At 40.3% G+C, this 26,196-nt stretch overlaps 1 protein-coding gene across 1 annotated transcript in view; it reads right to left on the bottom strand.

The window, feature by feature from the left end:
* DAPK1 (death associated protein kinase 1) overlaps positions 1 to 26,196 on the bottom strand; it is a 255,031-nt gene that overhangs the window by 55,608 nt on the left and 173,227 nt on the right. The window contains exons 9-15 of the mRNA XM_089662124.1: positions 20,839 to 20,884; positions 18,539 to 18,628; positions 14,209 to 14,301; positions 8,901 to 9,020; positions 6,980 to 7,078; positions 6,739 to 6,837; positions 4,064 to 4,162 (exon numbers count right to left, since the gene is read on the bottom strand). Coding sequence (XP_089518250.1) covers positions 4,064 to 4,162; positions 6,739 to 6,837; positions 6,980 to 7,078; positions 8,901 to 9,020; positions 14,209 to 14,301; positions 18,539 to 18,628; positions 20,839 to 20,884 — 646 coding nt within the window. The remainder of the gene's footprint in view (positions 1 to 4,063; positions 4,163 to 6,738; positions 6,838 to 6,979; positions 7,079 to 8,900; positions 9,021 to 14,208; positions 14,302 to 18,538; positions 18,629 to 20,838; positions 20,885 to 26,196) is intronic.

The following is a 26,196-nucleotide window of genomic DNA, read 5'->3' as shown; positions in this document are numbered from 1 at the left end:
GAGGACCATAAGATTACGGAACGCCAAAAGAATCAATTTTTTGTTTTTAAAGTTCGTACACTTCAGTTGCTGTAACTAAGCCATTTCATGAAATAATTGGCAAAAAGCTAGATCCATTTGTTGATAAGAACTAATATTTTGACTCAAACCAAAAAAAAAAAAAAGTATTTTAAGTTCTTAATCAGATGATACAGGCAATTAAAAACATGGGACAAATACGTCCCTTGGTCCTCAAAGGATTAAAAATGTTCTTCCCCATGCTCCTCCCGTTTGGTAGCTCATTTTATAGTGACTGACAAAGCTCAAAAACTTAAAAGTCATATAAGCTACTTAGGCCCTTAAAACTGATAAGCATTGTTACAGATAGCGGTCAGTGTCTTGGGGTTAAAACCCAATTTTACAATGCAACATGCAGCAGTAATGCATGCAATACCACAACACATGCTACATGATGGGGAACTAGTCCTTCAGCTTCCCATCAGGCTCTGTCCACTCAGCTCTAAAACTCCTCAGCTGCTGCACTATGTGACAGTCCCAGAGTCCACTGATATTGCATTTGATCCTAGGCCAGCAGGTCTAATAAGTGTGTAACTAAGGCTTAGTTTACACTTGCTATTGGCTGTTGACCCACGTTTTTGCCACATCCCTCCAAGCTGCAAAAAAGCCATACAGGGATACACAGGCAGCAGCCATGATGCTTTGCATCCCAGCGTGGCAAACATTTCCCTCCCCTGGCATTCGGTGGAATGCAACACATTCAAATGAATGGGGCAGGAGGCATGGTGGTGCAGACTTTCAGGAAACAAGTGTTGAAGAGGCAACATATCCCTTCTTGACTGTCTGTCAAACATCCTCTGAAAATCAATTCCCCTTTGATCACTCTTCAGAGGGCAATGCTTGTGTAAAAATGCCCTTCCTGTGTGCCTTGGAAATATGATGCCATTAAGATTAGCAAGGCTCCTGAACTGAACACTATATATTGGCCACTCAGTATGCTGAAAGAAACAGCAGTCATCTGCTATGAAACTTGGGGAAATTTAGGGTTAATCACTAACAAAGCCCTGAATAAGTGCCTGTTCACATATATGCGGATTGGATGCGGTTTGAACCACATCCAATCCGCATGACATGTGAAATAACATTGCTTCTCATGGTGTCTGTTCACATTATTATTATACACAGTATTTATATAGTGCCACAAAGTTTGCTCAGCAATGTACATTATAGTGGGGGACAGTACATGAGACAATACAGTGACAATACAATACATGAGGGGTTCGAGGGCCCTGCTCTTTCGAGCTTACAATCTAGAAGGGAGGGGGTAGTGGTACAGGAGGAAGTGGCTGTGGGGGATGGAGTGGTAGGAGATCGGCTGTTTGGTGAGGGCGGGGTAGGCTTCCCTGAAGAGATGAGTTTTCAGGGTGCGCCTAAAGTTGCGGAGGGTAGGTGACAGTCTGATGGATTGGGGTAGTGAGTTCCAGAGGATGGGGGAAGTCCTGGAGTTGGGCATGGGAGGAGGAGACTAGGGAACTGGAGAGTAGGAGGTCTTGTGAGGAGCGAAGAGTACGTGTTTGGTGGTATTTGGATATCAGGTAGGTGAGGTAGTTTGGGGCAGTATTATGAATAGCTTTGTACGTTAATGTTAGTAGTTTGAATTTTATGCGTTGGGCAATCGGAAGCCAATGGAGGGAATGACAGAGGGGGTGGCGGATATGGAGCGGTTAGTAAGGTGGATGAGTCTGGCCGCTGAGTTCAGGATAGACTGAAGTGGGGATAGTCTGTGATGAAATAAGCCGGTGAGGAGGGAGTTACAGTAGTCAAGTCGTGAGATAATAAGGGAGTGAATGAGTTGTTTAGTAGTGTCTGGGGTTAGGAGTGAACGTATTTTGGAGATGTTGCGGAGGTGGAGTCTGCATGAATTTGCCAGCGATTGGACATGGGGTTGGAAGGACAGATTGGAGTCTAGAGTGACACTAGAAGTGCGGATTTTCAGTGCAGTTTTAAAGAGTCCTGTACGATTTCTGGCAGTCAGGTTCGGGTGTAGATTACAGGCTATTGGCGTCTATGGGAATGGTTTCTAAACCGCAGATGTGTGAACAGGATAAGATCCTGACCTAATCCTGTCCTGAACCTGTGAACAACTACTGTATCAGTTAGTTGTGAAACCTGACCTTCAATCCACACCGCACATGTGTGAATCAGCTCTAACAGCAAAAAACCTGATGGGGGTTCTAACTTGCCCTTGCAAATTCTATAAAAAAAAATAAAAAAAAAAATAAAAAGAAAATTGACATAAAACAAAAGTTTTAGGCAGGTATAAAGAAATGATGTAAAGTATGAATTCTTTCAAAATATATATTAATTATTTATCAATGTATAAAAACCAAAACTACCCTTTGTCTTCAAATCAGCATCAATTCTTACACTTCCACACTTTGTATACTTGCAAAAAGTCAGGAGTTTTGAAGGATTAGAGTCAGGTGTATGATTAACCAAGTTATGCCAAGCAGGTGCTAATAGTCAACAATTTCATATCTAGGTTGAAACACAGTCAGCTGATTCTGAAAAACAGAATCAGCTGTCTAGGAGACCAACTGGGTGAGGAACAGCCAAACTCTGCTACTAAGGTGAGGTTTTGGAAGACCGTTTTATGTCACAGGTCATATACCATGGCAAGAATGAGCATAGAAACAGGAAACCTGTAGTTATACTGCATCAACAAAGTCTCTCCCAGGTAAAGATTTCAAAGCAGATGGGGGTTTCAAGATCTTGTGCTGTTTAAACTCTTTTAAAGAAGCACAAAGAAACAGGCAATGCTGATGGACCTCATTGATCATGCCATACCATCAGGGAGGCGTGTGATTGGCTCCAAATTTATTCTGCAGCAGGACGAGCACAAACATACAGCCAATGTCATTAAGAACTATCTTCAGTGTAAAGAAGAACAAAGAGTCCTGGAAGTGATGGTTTGGCCCCCACAGAGCCCTGATCTCAACATCGAGTCTTTCTGGGATTACAAGAAGACAGATGGATTTGAGGCAGCCTACATCCACAGAAGATCTGTGGTTAGTTCTCCAGGATGCTTTGAACAACCTATCCGCTGAGTTCCTCAAAAACTGTGTGCAAGTGTACCTAGAAGAATTGATTCTGTTTCAGAGACAAAAGGGTGGCCACACCAAATATTGATTTGATTCGGATTTCTGTTCATTTACTTTTTTTAGTAGTCATTTTGTTAACTGATAAAAAAATAAACATTTAACACTTCCATTTCTGAAAACTTTCCTTATTTTCATTTTTTCACACCTAGCTAAAACGATTTCACAGTATGGTACACTTTAAATACATAGATGCTGCTGATTATCATTTTAAACTATCAATTTTTTAGTTATCCAATTCACAAGAAATTATCAAAAAGCAGGGAGTGTTGGAACAGTTAATTTATTATATATAAACTGCAGCTTCACTTAATATTGGTAAAAACGTAGCACCGTGTTTAGTAAAATGAAATAAGATGCTGCTGTTACACACAGGTATGAATTATAAACACACATTTACAGGCATTGTACAAAATCCATGGAGCTTATTATATTTGCAACATAAAAACTCCCTGCGACACCATACAACTGAGCCATTTGTGTGGAAATGTTTTTGCAAAAGGGTCCCCTGTGCTTCTTTCATGCATATAAAGACATTAACTCTTATTCATAGTGTGTCACGGAAAAAAGCTTGTGTCTCCCACTCAAAGCACTGTTCGTGAGCCATTGCTAAGGCAGCTAAAAGTGCGTTGGGGTGCCATAACACACATCACACAGTTAAGCAGTGGAAAATATCCAAGCAGGAAAGCCTCCTTGACGACAAGACGTGAAATACATAGTGACAGAATTACATTGTACAAGGCAGGCATCTAGACAAGAAAACCTGTTCTCAAATATTATGCAAATTAACTCTTTGTTGGAAAAGATTTCTACTTTTATATTCAACATTACATATACGTAACAGCGGAAAACAAAAAGAAATATAGGAATATTTACACTAGCAATACCATCTAGAAACACACACATACCTTGTCCTGAATGTCTGGATTTGATCCAATACTGCACAAATACTGGATGACCTCCACATGGCCATAGCGAGCTGCGACATGCAGGGCTGTTTCCCCAGACTACAATATAAAAAAGTCAGAAAAGATTTAGAAAAAAAACCCCCCAAAAAACAAAACAAAAATGTGCATGTCCTTTTTTTTAACTCTCTATGCAAGAAAAAAAGAAAACCCTGCAAGCTTCTTTTGTAATTGCACAGTATTGTACTACAAACCATCGCAGTTCATAATCAGATTTCAGTTTACTGTAGTTGAGATCAATAAGCATGAAATCTGATTTCTGTGAGTTACTGTTTTTATACTTCCTTAGAAAAAAGGCCAATCATGTTGCCTGTGAACTGTGCAATATTGGCGGGTAAAAACTGAAGAATACAAACCATTCAGAGCACTGCAATGGTAAGCAGTTGCATGGCATACAGAGAAAAGTAAGTATTGACTTTGTCATATAAGTAAAAACGCATGTGTGCAAGTTAAGATAAGGAGAAGGATATGGATGACCAATGTGTGTATACTATTCTAATTATCAGCATTCCTGCCTAGTTTCCACCTTACTTTAAATTCTACCCCCCACCTCATTTATTGTAACGATTACACATCCCCAAAAAAATTCAGTAAGTAGTTAGTGTAGCACAAGAAAGATACAGAAATATACAGTTCTTGACAGAATACACATAAATGGCAGCAATTTTTCAGCATTTTCACAGTTTTTTAGAAGCACCAATTACATCTTCTTATAGTGAGTGACCTGTGACTAGAATATGTATGCATACTAAAGTATTAACATATTCTGAACAAACAATAAAAAAAGTAAAACAAGCTCTCATTTACCTCTGCAGCTTTTGGAATTGTGGAGAAATTGTCTCTAAATTTCACAAAAAAGGCACAGAAAGTTTAGTTTTTATACCTATTACTTTCTACTGCAGCAGAATAATAATTTAAGTCTAAGGGATTATGCAAATGGTATTGCATTTTACCTTCAAGTCAGTCTAGGTCTGAAATAAATAAAAAAAAAATGAAAAGGTCTGCATGCTTTTTATTAATTCCTTTTGGACCTAAACAGATTGGAGGTTAAACAAATGCAAACAAATGCATGTCCTTTTACATCCAACTGCCATTAGACCTAACATGGGTCTGTTAAGGTCCAGGTGGAAAAAAATGAACAAACATGGGTGTCATTAAAGTCACATCTGTATCGTTTGGCTCCAATTCAGCAGGGGATCAGTTCACTGATCTCTTGCTAATTGGAACAGACATAGCCCATGTGAAAGAGAACTAGCGTTTGTTGTCATCTTTAAAGCCCAATTCAAAGCAGAAAAAACTGTCCCTTGTAGCAGGGCTGCTCTTTTTTTTGTCCAGGGGAAAGGAGAAACAGTTTTACTTACCTGATCCTTTGCTCCCAGCAGATTAAGCAGTGGGATGTCCCTCGGCGCCCTCAAGTCCAGAGCAGGACTATGGACCTAGACCATGAGAACGTGGGATTGCAAAAGCTGTAGGGATGGGTCTAGCTGGGGGGAGGAATGGAGGATAGGGTAAGTATATTTCCTTTTATTGTTCCCCTAGGGGTAGGCAACCTGCGGCTCTCCAGCTGTTGCAGGACTATAAGTTCCATCATGCCTCTGCAAGTCATAGCTGTAACTATCAGTTTTGTAATGTTGCAATGCCTCATGGGAAATGTAGTTTCACAACAGCTGGAGAGCCGCAGGTTGCCTACCCCTGCCCTAGACAACAAATATGCAACCCTTATAGTGCATGCACAGCTGTACTGCAAAGGAAAAATCTTTATTTGTCCGGGCTGGGCTTTAGATTTAAATTACTTCACATTACAAGCAGCTAGAGAGGTCATGGCTTGTTTTAAAGCTTTTTCACTGCTTTCTAAGACTATGTCCATAGTGCCATAGACTATGTCCATAGTGGGGCCATCAACTTAGAGAATGTATATAAACCCTTACAATGAACTTCCCTTTTATGCACCCTTTTGGTCAGCTAAATCTACCAAAGTGTTTTGCTAGCTCTGTTCAATAAGTACAAAAATTATCTGTTGATTTTTCCAGGAATCTTGTGAGCTTGTAACTTCCTATGCCTGCAGAATGTACACAAATTTAGGTTTTGGAAGAGAGGAAAAGAATTCTGTGTTCTTTGCAATTCATCTGAAATGAAGTAAGCAGGGCTGACAACATGAGCTTAGGATTTCAGAGCTCAAAAAACATTGTATTGTCATGTAAAAGAGGAAGGTGGGAGCACACAATATTTTTGACACATCAACAGGTATTTATATGTACTTGCAATATGTTTAAAGGAAAAACACATGGGGACATATGCTAGTATTGCAGAGATGTACTAAAAATGTGTGCATGGTGTTTTTTTGCCATGACATACACATTAGTGCAATTGTGTAAATATATTATTTCTCTTTGAGTGCCATATTATCTGAACAAATACGTTACAATATTATTTTCAGTCTGGTGTATATGAAGTTCATATTTCAAGTTTCTATAGCAGAAACCATAGGAGGCGCACATGGTAGATGTTAGAGTTGCGCTTGTTGACAATTTTAGAGTCTGAAGTGAGCAAGTAAACATCCACACTAATCATTATATTACCTAAAATACCTGGATCAATTTGTTAATCAGAAATTATACCTTATCCTTAACATCCAAGGGACAATTATTTTGATGGAGGAATTTCAATGTCTCAACATGACCATGCCGAGAGGCCCAATAAAGTGCATTGGATCCAGCCTGTGAACATGGTATAAAAAACAAATAAACAAAACAAACAGTTTTAGTCTCAATAAGGACAAATATATTCAACACACACTGTCATACAGCCTTTTATTTAAATGTACATTGAAAGAACAGAGTTTTGTAAAATGACACAGACCTTATCCTGCACATCAATGTGTGCCCCACGTTTAATCAGTAACTCCAGCATTTGAATGTTTCCACAGCCTGCAGCAATTAATAGTGGAGGAGTGCCATGCTGAAAAACAACCAATGCAAAGTGAAGAGAAAACTGCACTCTACATCACAAACCTCCTGCACAACTGTCATTTCTAAGGACTACTTATAAAAACACACCTACAATTAGGTATGTTTTGCAAGGAACCTTTACAATCACTTTAACAGAAGCACTGCAATGTGCACTGAGGTGTCATTAGGCCCTGAAAGCAGTGATATGAAGTCCTTAAGACCCAGTACCAGTCCCCATTCCTGAGGCAAGGTTTATCGCAACAACACAATTGTGTACTACTATATTTTGAATTCAAACTAACAAAAATGTGTGCAATCTGGTCATTGGAAGGATTGTTATAATGGGCAATCTGGTCATTGGAGGGATTGTTATAATGAACGTGATCCTGTGTTTAAAGAGGAACGTCACTCTCTCAATCAGCAGTGACCATTTTGAATCCTTTTGCTGCTAGGATTAGTAAATATATTAACCACTTGCCTCCAGCGGATTTACCCCCCTTTCCTGACCAGGCCATTTTTTGGGTTACAGCGCTGTGTTATTTTAACTGACAATTGTGTAATCATGCAACGCTGCACCCAAATTAAATTTACGTCCTTTTTTTCCCAAAAATTGAGCTTTCTTTCCGTGGTATTTGATCGCCTGTGGGTTTTATTTTTTGCACTAAAAAAAAAAGGCCAACAATTTTGAGGAAAAAAAAACAATATTTTTGACTTTTTGCTATTAAACACGTCCAGTAAAAAAATAAAAAAAAAATCAATTTTTCATAAATTTAGGCCAAAATGTATTCTACTACATGTCTTTGCTAAGAAAAATCCCAGTATGTGTAAAGTAATTGGTTTACGTGAAAGTTATAATGTTTAAAAATGGTGGTAATTATACTGGGATTTTAATTTTTTTTTATTTTTTACAAGTAATGGCAGCGATCAGCAACTTATAGCGGGACTGCATTCTAAAACTGGGGGGAACTGACTTGGTGTCACTGACATCCCCAGTGACACCAATAAAGTGATCAGTGCTAATCAAAACCACTGACACTGTACTAATAGCACTGGGCAGGACGGGGTTAACATGGAACGATCAAAGGGTTAACTGTGTCCTGTTTTACTAGGGGTTGTGTGTTAGTGCTTCACTGTAAGTACAAAACAGTGTGCACGAGCTGACAGGGAAGAGAACTGTTTTGTTTTCTAACAGTTCTCCCCCGTTGGAGATGCTTGGCAATCGCCGGCGAGTAATCACCAGCCAGGACCCAGTGATTGACAGCCGCGGCCGCGTAAATGCAAAATCACCTATATATACTCATGATTTGCGCAACCGTGCCGACCTGTAGCAGTATATCTGCTATAGGTTGGATGGGAGGTGGTTAAAAAGTATATCATATTTACTTGTTTTAAACAGTTTTTTTGCATTTCTTTAGTTTCCTCCTAGTTTCCATGGCTAGGCAAATGGTGTCATACATCCCAGGAATCTTCAGGAAGGGAGGAGGGGTTTTCTCAGCTAAGCACACCCTTCTGCCTGCATGTCCTGAGCTAAGGGCAGATGGATTCCAGGAAGTGAATCATACATGAATCATCTGCCCTTACGCAAGATGGCCATGGACAGAAATGCTAGGAGGTGTTTTTCAGAGTGATTTCTCTCCAAAATAAAGCATGGAGACATGGATATATGGGTGAGTTTCCTTTGATTATTAAAAATGAATTAAATAGCGCTTTTGCTTCTCAGATACAGTGTAGTTCCACTTTAACCACTTTCCTAGGGAGGACAGACAATATAGTACATTTATTAAACAATATAAACAGGAAGTTCATTAAAAAAAAAAAAGCTTTCATTTTACCTTGTTTGGCTGGTTTACATCATAGTTTGCTAACGATCCTAGAAGGTGCTGCAAACCCGGAACATTGTCATCATTTATGGCGTGAATGATAGCTTTCATAACAAAAGAATCTTCCTCATCCTGCAATAATACAAACATGGGATTGAGTATTATCAGATATAAACAAATTCCCCAACCCCAGTATTCTAAACTGAAAAGCACAGTCATGAACTTCTCTTACTTCTGAGTTTCTGGCACACATCACTGTGATGGACAATCTCACCAACCATTAGTGAACAGAGAATTGGCAAGGAGAAAATGTTATCTTTATCAGAGCAGCACCGTTTTCACTCTACAGCATACCTTTTAGGACGCAGCACCCCAACCAAAAAAAGCCCTTTTTTAAATGCAGGAGTTCGTCAAAGCGTTTGTCAAACAGTAATGCCGGACATTATTTTAAACGAACACTCCACTTCCGCTTAAAAAGAAGGTGATTTTTGCACAGCGTACTGCATCTCACAATGAATTAGAAGTGAATGAAATGTAATTCTGTGACATTTCAATAAAAGAAAAAAAAACTCTTAAGTGCCTTGCATTGTACCTACCCAAGGCAACACCCCTCACCACTGCTACACAAAAGACACCAGCCTGAATCCATTCTGAAGTGGGAGTTGGTGTCAACAAGCTCTAACAAAGATACCACAATGGTATATTTCAGTATTTTCAGATCAAAAGCTAGAAAGACTCTGAAATAGAGTTTGTAAAACCTCCCAACATATATAACTAGTCTGGAGAGCATTTTTTTCCCAGTAGAGTTTCATTTATAAACTACAACAAAATAGATTTGTTTCCTCTTCTTTGCCAGTGACTAAAGAGAGTTGTTAGGCTTCTTCTACAGTGAAATGGAAAACTCCTAATTTCCAGTATGTCCAGTTCCCCAACTCTGAGTATTGCAGTTTGCCCACAATACTGAAGCATCCTAAAGCTGATCATACTCAGTATGAACTTCAGACAATTCCTCAGTAACCAAAGTTCTGCCAGGGGGTGGTCCCACTCCATTTGACAAAAATTGATCATTCCTTTGACTTTTGTTGAAGGAGCCTGCTGGAAAAAAATCTGACAAATCAGTGGTTGCATCCAATTAGATGCAGCTCCTGTTGCGGTATTTGACTGCTGGCAAAGGCCACTGTCAAAAGTCAATAGCAGCAGTGGGAGATTCCTTTATAGCCTGGGTGGAGGAATCTGTTTTTTTTTTCCAGCCCACAGGCTGTTCGTGTATGACCAACTTAACCACTTGCCCTCCTGAGGATTTACCCCTCTTCCTGACCAGGCCATTTTTTGTGTTACAGTGCTGCGTTACTTTAAGTGAAAATTGCGCTGTCATATCATGCACTCACGAATTGAGCTTTCTTTTGATGGGTTTTTTTTTTTAATTTTTACTAGTAATGGTGGCGATCAGCGCCTTATAGTTGGACTGCAGGGGACATTCTGACACTGACATCCCCAGTGACACCAATACAGTGATCAGTGCTACAAAAAACACTGACACTGTACTAATGGCACTGGGCAGGACGGGGATCAAAGAGTTGACTGTGTCCTGTTTTACTAGGGGCTGTGTGTTAGTGCTTCACTGTAAGCACACTGCTTTGCATGGCTGTGCTATGCACGAGTTGACAGGGAAGAGAACTGCGGGGCGATCAAAGTGTTAACTGTGTGCAGGGAGTGTTTTACTATAGGGCGGTGTGTGTGTTTCACTGTAATCACACTGCTCTGGATGGCTGCCATCCAGAGCAGTGTGCCCGAGTTGACAGGGAGGAGAACTGTTAGTAAACAAAACAGTCCTCCTCCCCGTCGGTGATTGTCGGAAATCACCGGGCACCGGCGAGTAACTACTGACCCGGGACCTGGTGACTGACAGCTGCGACCGTGAATGACGGCGCACGCCCCCTACCCAGAAATGCAAAATTGTGTATATATACGTGATTTTGCGCACCCATGCCGCCCTGTAGCAGTATTCTGCTATAGGGCGGTGGGGATGCGGTTAAAGAGGATCTTCACCAGTGAAAGAAAAAACTTAAAAGTCCGCTGCTACAAATACTGTAGCTGCTGACTTTTAATAAAAGGACACTCACCTGTCCAGGGATCCAGCTCTGTCCACAACTAGGCCGGATCTTCGAGTCACCGGTGCCGCCATGTTTACTATGGGAAACTGGCTGTGACTCCTTGCAACTTCACAGCCGGATTGCAAGTCACACTGCACTTTATGAATAGTCCTGCTGTCGTCTGGTCCCAGGAGACTTTGAGCAAACGGGAGGGGGGGTTACCCTTTTTGTTTTTTAATTGTGCCGAATGTGATAAAAAAGGGGGGGGGGGGGGGGGGGGGAGGTCATAAAGCAGAAATTCACGTTCAGGGTGAAGTTCTGCTTTAAGCTTAAAGAGTCATTTATAAGGTATTCCCTGTGTAACTATGCTGAGATGTTAATTTTTACACCTGGAGACATGGGAAGTGGGCGGACTTTGGTTATTTTCATACTCTATTCCATAACCTAATGTGAAATATTTGAAAGGCTGGAGACCTGAGGGAACTGTTAAATCGTAGCTTTGGCTACCTTGGTAATGCTGCAAAGCAAAGCATTTTCTATTCTTTGATGGCTCAGGAAACTTCTTAATGACTGATAAAAAACCAAGACGACAGCAGAAAATGAAAGTCTAAGACCAATGCATGCAAATTGTATCCCAACCCCTGTAGTGTACAATCCCAGGGTATCATAAACATCCACAAATCTAGATAATATCAGAAAATGTTTATTGTGCAATGTTCCTTCTAGTTACAAAATGCTGGCACAGAGGAAACCACTGTCATTATATGAGCTTTTTCTACCAGAGCATATTAAGGTTAATGCACTGTGAAAGAATGATCTACGGTGTTCACTTTTCCCTTAGAAAAAAATTATAAAGGTTAGGTCAAATAGCAAATCGCATACTTTCTGCAGATACATTCTAAGCAGGTAACAGCGATATCTTTTTTTAGTAATGCATTATTTTTTTCAAAATAACAAATTTAGCAGTATTTTACAGAGAATGGAGAATGGGATGGATGTCAGTTTTGGGACATCAATTGCCTTTTCAGTACATCCTCCTACCTCGGAGGCAGACAGATGTAAATGAACACATGACAGTAATCAGATTAGTCATGAAAACTGAAAAAAAAAATGAAAATTTAAAAGCCAAGTTCACCTTTTGAAAAAATAAATTAATAACTAAATGCACATTTTTTTGCAAGTAAAAAAAGAAGTGTATTTATTATTTTTTTTGTAATGAGCCTGAGCAATGCTTCTGCAATCTGCTGATCCTGGGTGTAATCTCAGGCTCTTGCAGACTTTCAGGACCTCTTATGGGCAGGCGGTTACTTGAGAGGAGGAAGAATCAATGAACTGCCAGAGCACTCACCAGCACCCTCGCATTTCATTGAGAACTACAAGCTGTCAGCCGCAATGGCTGACAGTACTTGTAGGATATTCATTCACAGGATATTGTGAATGAATGATGCATCATGTGGGTGGAGTCCTGCATGGCTGTGCTGTTTGTAACCGCTTCCCGACCGCACTATAGCAGAACTGTTGCTACAGGGCAACAATTCCAGGTAGGGGGTGCACGCGCCGCCCTACCCACGCTGCCATTGGCGGCTACAGCTGTCGATCACTGGGTTGTGGCCGGAGATTCCCCGCCTGCAACTGCTGATCACCGAGGAACACTGACAGGGGAGAGGTCTGTATGTAAACAACACAAACCTCTCTCCTATCAGCACCAGCATGTTGCTTTGTATTGCTCTGCATAGCAAAGCAATACAAAGCGCCATGCTTACATAGTAAAACAGCACATAACATGAAACACACAAAGCACACAACCCTTTAACTCCTTCCTGCCCAGTGTCACTAGTGCCGTGTGTGTGCTTTTTATTAGCACTGATCACTGTATTAGTGTCACTGTGGATGTCAGTGGCAGTTAGTCAGTTCCCCCCAGTGTCAGAATGTCCACTGCAGTCCTGCTATAAGTCGCTGATCACCGCCATTACTAGTATAAATTAAAAACATTTGACCTAAATTTATGCCAAAATTTGATTTTTAAAATTTTTTTACTGGACATGTTTAATGGCAAAAAGTCAAAAATGTTTTTTTTTTTTCAAAATTGTCGGTCTTTTTTTGTTTACAGTGTAAAACACAAAAAAACGCAGAGGCTCAAATACCAACGTAAGAAAGTTCCATTTGTGGGAAAAAAGGACATAAATTTAATTTGGGTGCAGCGCATGCATGCAGTTGCATGACCGCGCAATTGTCAGTTAAAGTAACGCAGCGCCGTATCGCAAAAAAATGGCCTAGCCAGGAAGGTAGTTAAATCCTCTGGAGGGCAAGTAGTTACATTTTTACAGCGGGTGTGGGGAGAAGATCACCCGTCTGCTGTCACAGGAAGGGAGGATTAGGGGTGCAGATGCTGGAACATGTTACATGTTCCATCCTAAAAACAGGTGGAACATGGAACATGTTCCAAAGGTGAACTTATCTATCATTTAATCCTTTTAGATCAGTTTAATATCCGTCTTCAGTTCAGTTTACATCAGTATACATCTGTTTTTCACAAGTCCGTTTTTTTTTGGTGTTGAAAAAAAAGTTATAGGAGAACAAAAGTACAAACAAAATTATGTTGCCCAAAAAAATAAATGGAACACACACATCTGTTTACATCCATTTATATTTGCAAACCTTTTAAAAAAATTTTCTGTGCACATAAAATTGGATGTAAACAGATGTATGCCTGTTTACATCCGCCTACTCAAGGACATACTACACATTGTGATTTAGTCTGGATCTGTCTAAAAAACTGACAGTCCATGTGAAAGAGACAGCAATAAAAAAAGAAAAACATTTTATATTTAATTGTTTCCTGAGTCCCCACAGTTAAGATCTAACGAGAAAAAAAAAAGCACACAGGGCAAATTTTGTAAAAGGGCATTTCCTCTTTTTTTATTCAAGATGTTGGACATCTTGACCCTTTCTGAAGATTACTGACTTTGTACACTGGTACTACAGTTCAGGTGCTGTGTGGATATATACTAACACTTATTATTGCAGTTAATGATCAAGCAATGGTGTGTAAAGTAAAGTCACAAATCCCCATGCCATGTTTCATTTGCATAACCTCATTTCAGGCACTAAAACAAACTGAGCATGTTGGTTCGGGTATATCATGCAGGCAGTATTGCTTTTCTAGTAAGTCCTGCGCACATAAATGAGTGAAAAGTCAATTGTTAAGGTTGATTTTCTTCACTTACCAGAGTGTCATCACTTCTAGCAATACTCATGTTGCTTCTGGATAAAAAAGACCTCGATAGTCTTTGGCACAGGGATATTAAGCGGACAGATTGCTTGAAAAAGAGAAGACATTGCATGTCAGTTATCCTCAATCAATTGTGCCAAACTGCACTGAAAATGTACCTTTCTCAGCTGACAAACCTTAATTAAAAGATTTTTAGTCATGCAAGGATGGGAAAAAAATATCCAATCCTACACACTGTACATGTTATGATATTCTATAACTGTACATTAAATATATCAGATCTGCAAGTCCCAGATAATGCCGGTAAATTATTTCATTTGAAGCCCCCAGTATCATACTTGCCCCCCACTGCTAAAGCACAGTATGTACATTTGTCATCACTTTCACCCAAATGGGCATTTTGTAATATTTAAAAATAGCCTAGGCTGATATTTTCAGTATAAAAATTATTTCACCTAGAACTGCTATACAACTACGGATCTCTATTCCAAGGCTTATCTACATCAGTGATTTTTGTGACCAAAATAGACTTTCAATTGCAGTTTACTGGTTAACCAACACAGTAGAAGTGAACTAGAAGTGAACTGAGATCAGTGTGCATGAAGGTAAACAAGCATATATTGTAAACCACACCAAATCATAACCATCACATTATTTTAAATAGCTTGTTAAATGTGTCGAAGGCTGCAAATCCAAGAATCGGTGAGCTGTAGTTGACTAGATGAGCCTCGGTTAAAGGAAAAGTCAGTGAATTTTACAGTTTGATTCTATCACTCTTTATGTTTTGGAAAGGCTAAAAAAAAAATAAAGATTATGGATTTCTCTAAACAGCTGGTTCATACCGGAAATCTGCACATTCCTGTGCAATTCACATGCGGTTCAATTTGAGTCTATTCATTATGAATGGGCCAAATCACTGTAGCAAAAATAGTGCATGCATTACTTTAAAAAAACATTCTGTACTTCTGTACCATGTGATCTGATGCAGGCAAACACACTGCGTTTGTGACCTGCGTTTGGGGTGTCATTAACTTAACAATGACACCTGTTGCAGATCGCAACTGCATTTGAACGTTGTGCAGGAAACATTTCCTGCACTGCATTCTGGTGTGAACGAGCACTAAAATGCCTTTTTACCAAATGTTGCTTTCCCCTAGGCATTCAGAGAAACAACTGGACACACTGTACAATCAATTACAGTGAACCACAGCAAAGAGCAGTATAAAGTGAGTAAATGTATCTATTAACCCCTTAGTGGTTCTAAAGCCTTAGGTTTTTTCGCCTTAATGTGCATTAAGGTGAAAAACCTGTGCTGCAGCTTCCCCCAGCCCCTTCTTTTTCTTACCAGAGCCCAATCCGATCCAGCGATGTGAATGAGAGCAGCGGCTCTAGCCGCTGTCTCCCTCCTCATTGGGTAGATTGATAGCAGTGGGAGCCATTGGCTACGGCTGCTGTCAATCAAATGCTGTGACACAGGAGCAGGGGGCAGGGTTGAGCCGTCCGCTTTGTGTACAGAAGCCTCCATGGAAAGCGGCTTTCCGTGGGAGCACTCGCCGAAAGGGAGCCTGGGGTGCTGGAGGGGGCACCAGAAAAGGAGGATCAGGGCTGCTCTGTGCAAAAGCAATGCGCAATGCACAAAGCAGGTAAGTATAGATATGTTTGTTATCTTCGTTTTAAAAAAAAAACCCTGAAGATTTAATATCACTTTATTACGCACAGTGTCTGTTTTTTGTAATTATATCTTTTGTTAAATTTTTCATTACAAAAACTCAACAATATATCAAATTCATCCAAAATATAAACATTTCACCTGCATTTTCCATTCTCTCCTCCCCGTATCCCAACCACACCAGTCCTTATAGACTGGAATGATGGAAAGAAATGGGAAAAGCTATATCTATACCCTTCTCTTTGATCGTTTCTTCCTACACTTCCTCTTTTCATTCTTTCTTTATTTCCAGCCTTTCTTTTCCCTTTTTCTATTTATGCTATGGCTCTCCAGACGTTCCATTCAATTCTCCTACCTCCAGTCACCTGGGGCTCCCCACTACTTCCATATATTTTTGATGTCTTAAAGTCATACCATCTACCCCATTCCTTTCTAAATTTTTCCATTTCCATTTTGGTATAACTCCTCCATCTTATTTATATATTCAACCCTTTCTATGCAGTCCCTCATTGTTGGGGTCTCCTGTACCTGCTGGAATTTGGTAGTTAAGTCCCTTTGCTGCGTTAATTAGGTGGTATAATACACTATTTTTATACTGTTTCACTGATATCTCTGACCTATAAAATAAACACACTCACTGATCCTTCTGTATAGTGGTCCCCAATATGCATAAATTGGATTATATCTTGCCAAAACCCCTGTATTTTTGAGCAATCCCACCATATATGTGCCATTGTTCCCTTAGATCCACATCCCCTCCAACATAGCGGTGAGACTTCTACTCCTTGTCTATGTGCAACACTCAGTGTCAAATACCATCTCATTAAACATTTATAATTCATTTCAACTGTGTTTATATTCATCACCCCATGTGCTAATTTAAACATTTTATTTTTCTGTTTGCTCATTTTTGTTTCCAGTTCCCTTTCCCATTTCTCTGAGAATAACAAAGGACCCACCCCTTCAATTCAATAAGAATCTTATAAATCCTAGGAGTGACATGTTTTGGAGCTATACTAGAGCCCAACATTTTTTTTGGAAAGGGAGCATGTCCTCCGGCATCCTCAGTGGTTGAGGCAACTTTGAAACAAAGTGTCTTAATTAGTGGTATCTCAATTCATCTAATACAACGAATACCTCTTTTTTACGCTTTAATTCTTGAAAAGTGCGCAACTTCCCCTTAACCCCTATATCCCTTAAATGTGCATTTACATCTTTAAACCATTTCCCCAAAATATTGTCTTTCCCTGGTGGGAAAAACTCAGTACCCACCAGAGGAATCAACAGTGAATTATACTTCCAACCCATTTTTTTTTTAACACCTCCTGAGTCAATGTGCTACTAATCTCATCCATAATGCAGAACCTTCGTGGTATCCAAATAATCTTCTCTAATACCTTCTATTTTAACCCAACTTTTCCCCTGTTAGTTATATGTCCAATCTACAACTCGTGACAGTATCACCACGATATAGCAATTCCTAATATTGGGGAGATTCAATTCCCCTTTCTCTTTATTATACACAAAACTTAATATCTAATTCTCAGTTTCTTATTAGCCCATATATATTTAAGTATTGGTTTCTTTATAATCACGAAAAAGGATCCTGTGATATGGACTGGGAGCATATGAAATTTATACAAAATTTTTGGGACTATCACCATCTTAACCAAATTTATAAGCCCAATCCAAGAGACCCTACCCCTTGAGAGCCTTCTCAACTCATCCTTTATTTAATTTAATAATGGAATATAATTTACCTGGTATATATTCTTTATAGAAGGGGTTAGCTTAATTCTTAGATAACCTAATTCCTTCTCGCTCCACGTGAATGGGATGTCTTTTTGTAGGGTCTGCATCTCTTTCTTTGGAACATTAATATTAAAGATCTCTGATTTTGAGGGCTTTATCTTCAAGTATGAAAGCTCTCCGTATCGTTTTAGTAATCCCATTAAATTGGGTAACGTTAATCCAGGGTTCACAATATAAAACAACAACTCACCTGCAACCATGTGCAACTACAGCTCAGTGTACATTACAAAGAAGACTGCGAGCAGGCAATAAAATAAACCTACCTGATGACCCACAGCTTTTAAAGTGGAACTTTATGTACAAAACAAAAACGGGCAAACAGGCAGGATTTCTAATGTAGAAGAGACATGCATTGTCTCTTCTGCATTAAAATGACCTACCTGCCAGCTGCTCCTGCACAGTGAGCTGTATGCACACAGCTTAATGTAGAAATTGGGCAATGCCAAAGCTGACTGCACTCCTGCACATGTGCGGGAGTGACATCATATCGTCCTGTTCCGTTTTAAATTTCTGACTTCAGTTCGATTTAACATTACTTGGCCTGATAACTTATGTTCACTCTGAAATACACATGTGCAGATAGACCTGAAACTGAAAATTGAAGTTGCTGCTACAGCATCTATCTGATTAAATATATATTTCTATTACCTCATCAAGGCTTTAAGCTGTGATGTTACATGGTGGAGTATGTTGTATGTGTGGCACAAGTGAATGGCCATAGTTTGCTCATATAGAAGGGATGGAATATACAGATATATGTACGTGTGTGATAATATAGTTTTCCAACTGTCTTTGAATTGCTCTGAATGGTCCAATATAAAGAGAAAACAGAACGCACACTTACTTTCCATTTTCTGCGTGCAGCAAACTTCTTGAATTTCTCCATATTCACTGCAGAGGCCTTTCTGCTCAGCGCTTGTTGGGTATCTTTAGGCTGTGACAAATATATAGAACAGTCAGAACAGCTGTGCGCTACACTCAGGGGGAGTTTTGTTTAAAGCTCGCACAGAATAAAAGGCCTGACAATGGAAATAATCACACTCCATATACTGCAGTGTTTTTATGTAAGTAATCACACTGAACAATAAAAGCAGTAAACTGTAAAAGATCACTTCATACGTAGGAGGAGGTTAGAAATGTGTGATTTATGTTTTTTATTTTGTGTCTGCACTGATCAGCAATGGGGCATCTGGGGGAAGACTGTGGGCCAGTTATTACTGTTGCAATAAGCTACAAGGTAAGATGGAGTTCAGCTTCTCCCAAGACGTGACTAGGGAAATTAGAGGAAACCACACTGCCAGTTATTAATATTAACTCCATCAATAAAGCTGAACTTTTCATTACAACACTCACTGCACTGGTAATTTAGCAGCTTGCCAAATCTCATATTGCTCGCACACCAACAGAGAAAAATAAATTACTGCATATACTTAGAGGGATGCATTCAGTCCAATGTCAGTAATTAGCAGAATTATCTTAGTGCTCTAGAGCTACCAGCTCATTGGCTCCAAAGGAAACCTTATGTTGCTCTGCAATTCAACTGCAGGATGAACGCCAAAACTGTTTGACGCTACTAGTAACAATGGTTTAGTAACAGATATTGCTACACAAAGAACAAGTCTTATAAGAAGGTGTCATATGAATTCTATAGGAAAGAAAAATGGGGCATTGCTTGAGTTACCACTCAGATTTCAGCTGCTGTCAGTTCATAAAAGGATTTAAAAAAACTGACAAACTTATGACTGGTTACAGTTTTCAGGGCATTTTGTAGTTTTTCTTCTACTTGTCTCCTAATTTTCCATTTTCTCTAATGAGTAAATGCTTAAATAAGAACCCCGGGATAAGCAAAAGAAAAAAGAAAAATCACAGATTAATATACCCCCTACACAAAACACTAAGCAGTATATACAATTTTGCAAACCTTTACCATTGAGGAGAAAAGTCTAATTTAATTTTCATGACCTCATTTCTGTAATTCAAAAGACAACAGCATCTGCTTTGCCAAGAGCAGGTGTAATAAGCAGGGATTACATCATATCCTCTCCTATCTCTCTTCAGTAAAAGGAAACTACATTTCCCATCAATTACAGTGAATTGTAGTGAATGTGGGCAGGTACACTAGGCTTGTACATGTTGGATGTGTCTGAGAATACCAATTTCTCCTCCACAGCAAGTAGGGCTGAATTACATCCCTGCTTCCTGGAGAAAGAACTACAGAAGGGATATGCCAAGATCAGTGGCTGGGGTAGGAGGCATAGCAGGCACCGATCTTACAAACAGGAAACTATAGAGAATTAATGGTTTGACTTCAAAATTTCATAGGCTATTTCAGAACAACTACTGAGTGAACCAGAAGATGGATAACATATTCAGCGAAGGAAGGGAATAAGCAGCAAGGACGGGTAAAGAAGTTTTTACCCAGGGTTCAGCTTTAAGCTATACAGAAAGTAGATAAATACCAATTCAGGGAACCTGCCAGGGCAGGAAATAGGAACCATTTTATGACTTGTTTTTGACTTGACTGTTCTTTGTAACAGTCTTTCTCCTCTAGGTAACTCATTTACCTGGAACAAGCAAGTCATGTGTCCTAAAAAAAACAATGGTCATATGCTTCTGCCATTTCAATATCAGTCCTGAAGTTTGTATTTCTAAAAACAAGTTGGTATTGGCAGTTCCCTCATTTCTATCTTGATAGGTTCCCTATATGGTTAAATGCATAGCTTGTATCTTTATTTTAGTATATATAGATTATCCTGCAAACAGTCCTAGGTTCCAAAAATTGTATTTATCCATAACAAAGGCTATCAGCTAAAAGCCTGCATTCACAAACAGGGGTTTAATACCCTTTTGTTAGGGTTGAAACAAGTTAGGTTTTCTGAAACTTAGGGATCATCCATATATACTGTATATACATACTACGCTTCGGTCATGGAAACCAGCACCAGAGCTCTCCATTGGAACAGAGGACAACAGAGGTACAGCCAGTATACTTTTGGATATCTATATTTTGGATGCAGTTGTATCAGACATTTTCGCAAATCAATTTCAATTGCTCGTAACAAAAGCAAGAAAGATGTGTAACTATAAATACTGAATTTGATAAACTTTTTTGCACACTTGATTCAATGTATCGTCAACCAGTACCTTAATCCATGGGTGACTCAAGCTATCTTGAATTGTCATTCTTTTCCTTTAAAAAAATGTAGATTATAATTATTACAGAGATGCTGATACTGTCACTGACAACACTGAGAAACTAATTAAATATCATGGACAGTTTACCATTTGATTAGTGGTTTTAAAGTAAATGGCCAACAACTTTGCATTGTATACATAACATTATAACACGGTTTTATTAACATTCCTTACCTACCAGCCTTATTATTTTCTTTGTCATTATAATTTTTTGACACAAAGCCACATATAAGGTAGTGTGTTTATTAAAAAATTAGATAAATTGGGTCTGATTGTCTATTCTCCACAAGTGCCTAAAGACTAGCCATAGACATTCTCTGCATGAAGGTAAAAAATATTCTGGGTGCTGCTCCCCCTACAGCCCCACTAATACCTGAGCCCGATCTCAATACAGCGATGTGCACGAGAGCCAGGTTTCTATCCTCATTGGCTCACACAGCTGATTCCCGCTGCTGTCTATCGCAGCCAGTGAGCCAATGAGAAGAGAGCAGGGGGCAGGGCCAAGCCACACTCTGTGTGAGAATGTCCATTTCTATTGGAGGCACTCGGCAGGAAGGAGGAACCAGGGCCGCTGGTGGGGGACCCAAAAAGAAGATGATTGGGGCTGCTCTGTGCAAAACCATTGCACAGAGCAGGTAAGCATAACGTTTATTTTTTATATATATAAAAATTCAACCTTTAGAATCACTTTAATGTCAAATACTCCAATTAGATGATCATTCAGGTTTAATACACTATATTTGCAAAAGTATTGGGATGCCTGCCTTTACACGCACATGAACCTTAAAGTAGTTGTATAGGCTCAGGGTTTTTACCTTCATGCAATCTATGCATGAAGGTAAAAAACTTTCTGTGTGCAGCAGTGCCCCCAGCCCCCTCAATACTTGCCTTAGCCTCATCATGATCCAGCGATGTGAACGACAGCCTTGGTTGTCCCGGGTCTCTGCCTTCTCATTGGCTGAGACAGCAAGCAGGAGCCATTGGCTCCCACTGCTGTCAATCACAGCCAGTCTGCCAATGAGGAGAGGGGGGCAGGGCCAAGCCACAGCTCTGTGTGTGCATAGACACAAGAAGCATCTGGTGCCCCCATAGCAAGCTGGTTGCTGTAAGGTCACCTGACAGGAGGGAGGGGCCAAGAGAGTCTGTGGGGACCCGAGAAGAGGAGGATCCAGGCTGCTCTGTGCAAAACCACTGCACACAAGTATAGCATGTTTGTTATTTGAAAAAAAAAAAATGAACCTTTAGAATCGCTTTAATGGCATCCCAGTCTTAGTCTGTAGGGTACAATATTCAGTTGGCCCACCCTTTGCAGCTATAACAGCTTCAACTCTTCTGGGAAGGCTGTCCACAAGGTTTAGGAGTGTGTCTATGGGAATGTCTGACCATTCTTCCAGAGGCGCATTTCTGAAGTCAGGCACTGATGTTGGACAAGAAGACCTGGCTCACAGTCTCCGCTCTAATTTATCCCAAAGGTGTTAGATCGGGTTGAGGTCAGGACTCTGTGCAGGCCAGTCAAGTTCATCCACCTTGAACTTACTCATCCATGTCTTTATGGACCTTGCTTTGTGCACTGGTGCGCAGTCATGTTGGATTGCCAGTGCAGCGCGATTCATCATTCCAGAGAACACGTCCCCACTGCTCTAGAGCAGTGTTTTTCAACCTTTTTTGTGCAAAGGCACACTTTTTTCATGAAAAAAATCACGAGGCACACCACCATTAGAAAATGTTAAAAAAATTTATTGAAAAACTTTTTGACTTGAGGGCCGCAATGGGTTCATATATTGGACCCGGGGGCCGGACCAAGAGTAGATGAATGATGTGTATGTGTCATCCATAGTAAGTATAGTAATATTCCCCCATAGTAAGCATAGTAATTAATCCCCCATATAGTAATTCATGCCCCATATAGTAATTCATCCCCCATAGTAATTCATCCCCCATATAGTAATTCATCCCCCATAGTAATGCATCCCCCATATAGTAATTCATCCCCGATATAGTAATTCATCCCCCATATAGTAATTCATCCCCCCTAGTAATTCATCCCCCATATAGTAATTCATCCCCCATAGTAATTCATCCCCCATAGTAATTAATCCCCCATAGTAATTAATCCCCCATATAGTAATTTATCCCCCATAGTAATTCATCCCCCATATAGTAATTCATCCCCCATAGTAATTCATCCCCCATATAGTAATTCATCCCCCATATAGTAATTCATCCCCCATAGTAATTAATCCCCCATATAGTAATTCATCCCCCATAGTAATTCATCCCCCATAGTAATTCACCCCCCATATAGTAATTCATCCCCCCTATAGTAATTCATCCCCCCTATAGTAATTCATCCCCCCTATAGTAATTCATCCCCCATACAGTAATTCATCCCCCATACAGTAATTCATCCCCCATAGTAATTCATCCCCCCTATAGTAATTCATCCCCCATAGTAATTCATCCCCCATATAGTAATTCATCCCCCATAGTAATTCATCCCCCATAGTAATTCATCCCCCATATTAATTCATCCCCCATATTAAGTCCCCAAGCCCCCCCTGTGTCAATTCACTTACCTTTGCTCCGCGAGTTCCTCTCGCCGTTCCGGTGTAGCATGAAAATCTGTCTCCTATGAGGATCTGTCCCCCTCGACGTATCTGCGCATGTGCCAGTTTCAGGCATTAGCAGCCGATCGGCGATCTCCGGCACATGCGCAGATACGTCGAGGGGGACAGATCATCCTGACAGTATCACGCTCCGCGGGCCGGATTAAAAGGTCCGCCGGGCCGTAGTTTGCCCATTGCTGTTCTAATGATTGGTCTATTTGTGAGCCGAGGCCACATGTTACGGATGAAATTGCAATTTTTCCCACGGCACACCAGACAATATCTCACGGCACACTAGTGTGGCGCGGCACAGTGGTTGAAAAACGCTGCTCTAGAGTCCAGTGGTGGTGTGCTTTACACCATTGCAGCCGGCACTTTGCATTGCACTTGGTGATGTAAGGCTTGGATGAAGCTGCTCGGCCATGGAAACCCATTCCATGAAGCTCTCTATGCACTGTTGTTGTGCTAATCTGAAGGCCACATCAAGTTTGGAAGTCTTTAGCTACTGACTCTGCACACAGTTGGCGACTTCTGTGAACTATGCGCTTTAGCATGCGCTGACCCCTCTCTGTCATTTTACATGGCCAACCACTTCGTGGCTGAGTTGCTATTGTTCCCAGTTGCTTCCACTTTGTTATAATACCACGAAAAGTGGAATATTTAGCAGCAAGTCAATTTCATGGATGGACTTATTGCACAGGTGGCAATTACACCACGCTTGAATTCACTGAGCTCCTGAGAGCAACTCATTCTTTCACAAATGTTTGCAGAAGCAGTCTGCATGCCTAGGTGCTTGATTTTATACACATGTGGCCATGGCGGTGATTGGAACACCTGAGTCCAATGATTTGGAGGGGTGTCCCAATACTTTTGGCAATATAGTGTATATATCCAGAGTTCTATCAATGTTGTGGAGTACTACAAGTAATAATAGGGAGAACCAAGTTATCTCTATTTATTTTAGCTTAAGTGAATAAAAATGGATTAAACAATCCCCACCCCTATAGACAAGTCCATGTACCTATGGCATATCCTGCAATGTGTTAGGTATGAATATGGCAGCCTTAAAAGTCGATTGGGATTCTTCTATATAAATATTGAGTCTCATTTTTCTAGTTGTGATGGCTTACAGTTGTGACCAAAATTATTCAACCCCCACTGAAATTGAGTGTTTTGGCCAGTTTGACATTGCTTTTGATCATTCAGTCATCTTGCTTACATTTACATTAAAGAGGCACTTGTAGGTCAGACAAATATAACATAACAGTTATAATGAAATAACCACAAATGTCTTTTCTGTGCTCACAGCATTATCAGTTTTATTCAACCCCCAAGTGACATTCAATCTTAGTACTTAGTACAGCATCCTTTTACAGTTATAACAGCTTTTAAACGTGAAGCATAGCTTGACACAAGTGTCTTGCAGCGATCTACGGGTATCTTCGCCCATTCTTCATGGGCAAAGGCCTCCAGTTCAGTCACATTCTTAGGCTTGCGCACTGCAACTGCTTTCTTTAAGTCCCACCAGAGGTTCTCAATCGGATTTAAGTCTGGTGACTGCGATGGCCACTCCAAAATGTTCCAGCCTTTCCTCTGCAACCATGCTCTAGTGGACTTGGAGGTATGCTTGGGATCATTGTCCTGTTGAAAGGTCCAACGTCTCCCAAGCCTCAGGTGTGTGACGGACTGCATCACGTTTCCATCCAATATCTCCTGGTACTGAAGAGAATTCATGGTACCTTGCACACGCTGAAGCTTCCCTGTACCTGCAGAAGCAAAACAGCCCCAAAGCATGATTGACCCTCCACCATGCTTCACAGTAGGCAAGGTGTTCTTTTCATCATAGGCCTTGTTCTTCCTCCTCCAAACATAGCGTTGATCCATGGGCCCAAACAGTTCTAATTTTGTTTCATCAGTCCACAGAACACTATCCCACAACTTTTGTGGTTTGTCCACATGGCTTTTGGCATACTGCAGTCGACTCTTCTTATTCTTTGGAGACAGCAAGGGGGTACGCCTGGGAGTTCTGGCACGGAGGCCTTCATTACGCAGTGTGCGTCTTATTGTCTGGGCTGAAACTTCTGTACCCACATCTGACAAATCTTTTCTCAGTTCCTCAGCAGTCACACGGGGACTTCTCTCCACTCTACGCTTCAGGTAGCGCACAGCAGTCGAAGTCAGCATCTTCTTTCTGCCACGACCAGGTAGCGTTTCAACAGTGCCCTTTGCCTTGAATTTGCGAATGATGCTTCCTAAGGTGTCTCTTGGTATGTTTAACATCTTTGCAATCTTCTTATAGCCATTGCCCTTCCTGTGAAGAGAAATCACCTCTTCTCTTGTCTTCCTGGACCATTCTCTTGCCTTCACCATGTTTGTAACCACACCAGTAAATGTCTAGAAGGAGCTGAGTATCACAGTCATTTTAAAGCTGCCTAATTGGTGCTTATTATGCTTGATTGCTGCTCGGTGACATCCACAGGTGTTTTCAATACCTGATGGAAAGCACCTGTATGAACCTCTGTTCTTCAGAGTGGTAGTCTTTAAGGGGTTGAATAATTGTGGCAATGAAGAAACCACATAAGAACCATTTACTACTGTATTACATAAACAATTGATGTCATTTTAGTTGCATTTGGGTAGTTACAACGTCCTTGTAGGATTTGATTCTGAATACAATTCCAAATGTACACTATAGTCCCTA

This window comes from Staurois parvus, unplaced genomic scaffold (assembly GCF_062004578.1).
Source record: "Staurois parvus isolate SC_StPar_1 unplaced genomic scaffold, SC_StPar_1.0 ptg001432l, whole genome shotgun sequence".
In the NCBI taxonomy this organism is placed as follows: domain Eukaryota; kingdom Metazoa; phylum Chordata; class Amphibia; order Anura; family Ranidae; genus Staurois; species Staurois parvus.
Note: the sequence above shows the minus strand (reverse complement) of the source record. Positions and strands in the feature narration are given on the sequence as shown.